We start from the raw sequence: 1,583 nt of genomic DNA on the forward strand, positions 1-1,583 counted from the left end.
ATATATATATATATATATATATATATATATATATATAGGGGCCTATTCAAGGGAGAACTGAGTTGTTTGTGGTAACTGTGAGAACCAATCTCAACAATCATTTTAAAATATTAATTATACAATTAAATTCAAATTAAAAGGGTATCATAGTCAATTCCTAATTTTAATTTTAATTTTTTAAAGACAACCGTTTCAAATAAAATAAAATTAATATTGATTTACATTCCTTAAATAAAATATTAATATTATTTACTGAAATAATTTCAAAAAAAACTAATCGGTTTATGTAAACATGTATGTGATTCTGATGAATCACATGAAATCACGTTGAAGATTGTATACATAACTATTTAAGAATGTTAAATCAATAATTTTCACTGCAAAAAATTCATCCTGAAGATTGAAAACGTAATGAAGAACAATGGTAAAAATCCTATTGATTCTTCAATTCATGTCAATTCTGATGAAGACAGAGTATATGTCAACTCTCATGAAGAAAATGTAGATGTTATGGAGGTTGTTACCTGGGAGGCTAGTGAAGAATTTGATGTTGGACTTTCTCCATTTAAAAATGTCCAACGAAACTGTGAAGAAATCGGTTTGGTAGATTATGTAACTGATGATACAACAGGCTACACATCGAACAATGAAATTCGGAATGATGAAATTACAGGTTTTTGTTTCATACAGCTGTTGAAAACTATGTTTAATTCTACAATATAATGTGATCACCCTGATTTGTATCACAGTGTGTTACCCAAATTAGTTTCCTGATTTTAATTCTTTAATATATTCTTGGTGTGATTATTGAATTCTTTAATATCTGGTTTTTTATATCTATTAATTTTATATGTATTTTGTTGTATTAGAACCTGTAATGCATCTGTATGTATCAATGATTTAGGCATGGTTGTGGTACTGTGTATATAAAGACAGTATATTGATGTGCAAACTTGTGATACATTATTAAATGGTAATTGTATATGTTTGAATCCATGTTTTCAGAATACTTCTTACTGTCTACTCTGTCTTGGTTTTATCTTCTTGTTTTGATTCTGGAAATCTTTAATATCTACAATCATATGTGTATCTTCTTGTGGTACTGTGTATATAAAGACAATATATTGCTACATTGTGGTACATTTAGTGTTGAACATAATCTATTTGAATTCATGTTTACAGCTATTGATCAAGCAGGACAGTGCTTATCAATATCACCAGGTACTACTAAGTGGTATACTCCAGTAGTCGAAGAAGTTATCAAGCCCGTTATAGGATCTGTGTATCCGTCATTGGAAGTAGCAAAATCGATATACCAAAAATATGCTAAGTCGGCTGGTTTTGAGGTACGACGTTCAACCCAAAAGATTAATCCTGATGGTGTAATATAGAATAAATACTTCGTATGTAGTAGGTTTGGTTTGCCATTGAAAAAGTCGTTTGATTCAATGGTACGCCGTAAACATCAAAGAGAAGTGCGGAACTCCAATATAAAAAGGACAGGGTGTACAGCAAGTGTGAAGTTCCGATTGATGAAAGGAACAACAACATATGAGTGTTACGGTTTTGAAGAGGATCACAAC

The 1,583-nt window shown here is 30.2% G+C and overlaps 1 protein-coding gene across 1 annotated transcript in view; it reads left to right on the forward strand.

Annotated features, from left to right (window-relative positions):
- Positions 1–411: 411 nt before the first annotated feature.
- Positions 412–1,583, forward strand: part of LOC112516284 (protein FAR1-RELATED SEQUENCE 5-like) — a 3,270-nt gene continuing 2,098 nt past the window's right edge. Inside the window, exons 1-2 of the mRNA XM_025123302.1 lie at positions 412–673; positions 1,183–1,346. Of these exons, the coding sequence (XP_024979070.1) occupies positions 412–673; positions 1,183–1,346 (426 nt within the window). The remainder of the gene's footprint in view (positions 674–1,182; positions 1,347–1,583) is intronic.

This window comes from Cynara cardunculus, assembly GCF_001531365.2.
Source record: "Cynara cardunculus var. scolymus isolate 2C chromosome LG 8, CcrdV1, whole genome shotgun sequence".
Classification (NCBI taxonomy): domain Eukaryota; kingdom Viridiplantae; phylum Streptophyta; class Magnoliopsida; order Asterales; family Asteraceae; genus Cynara; species Cynara cardunculus.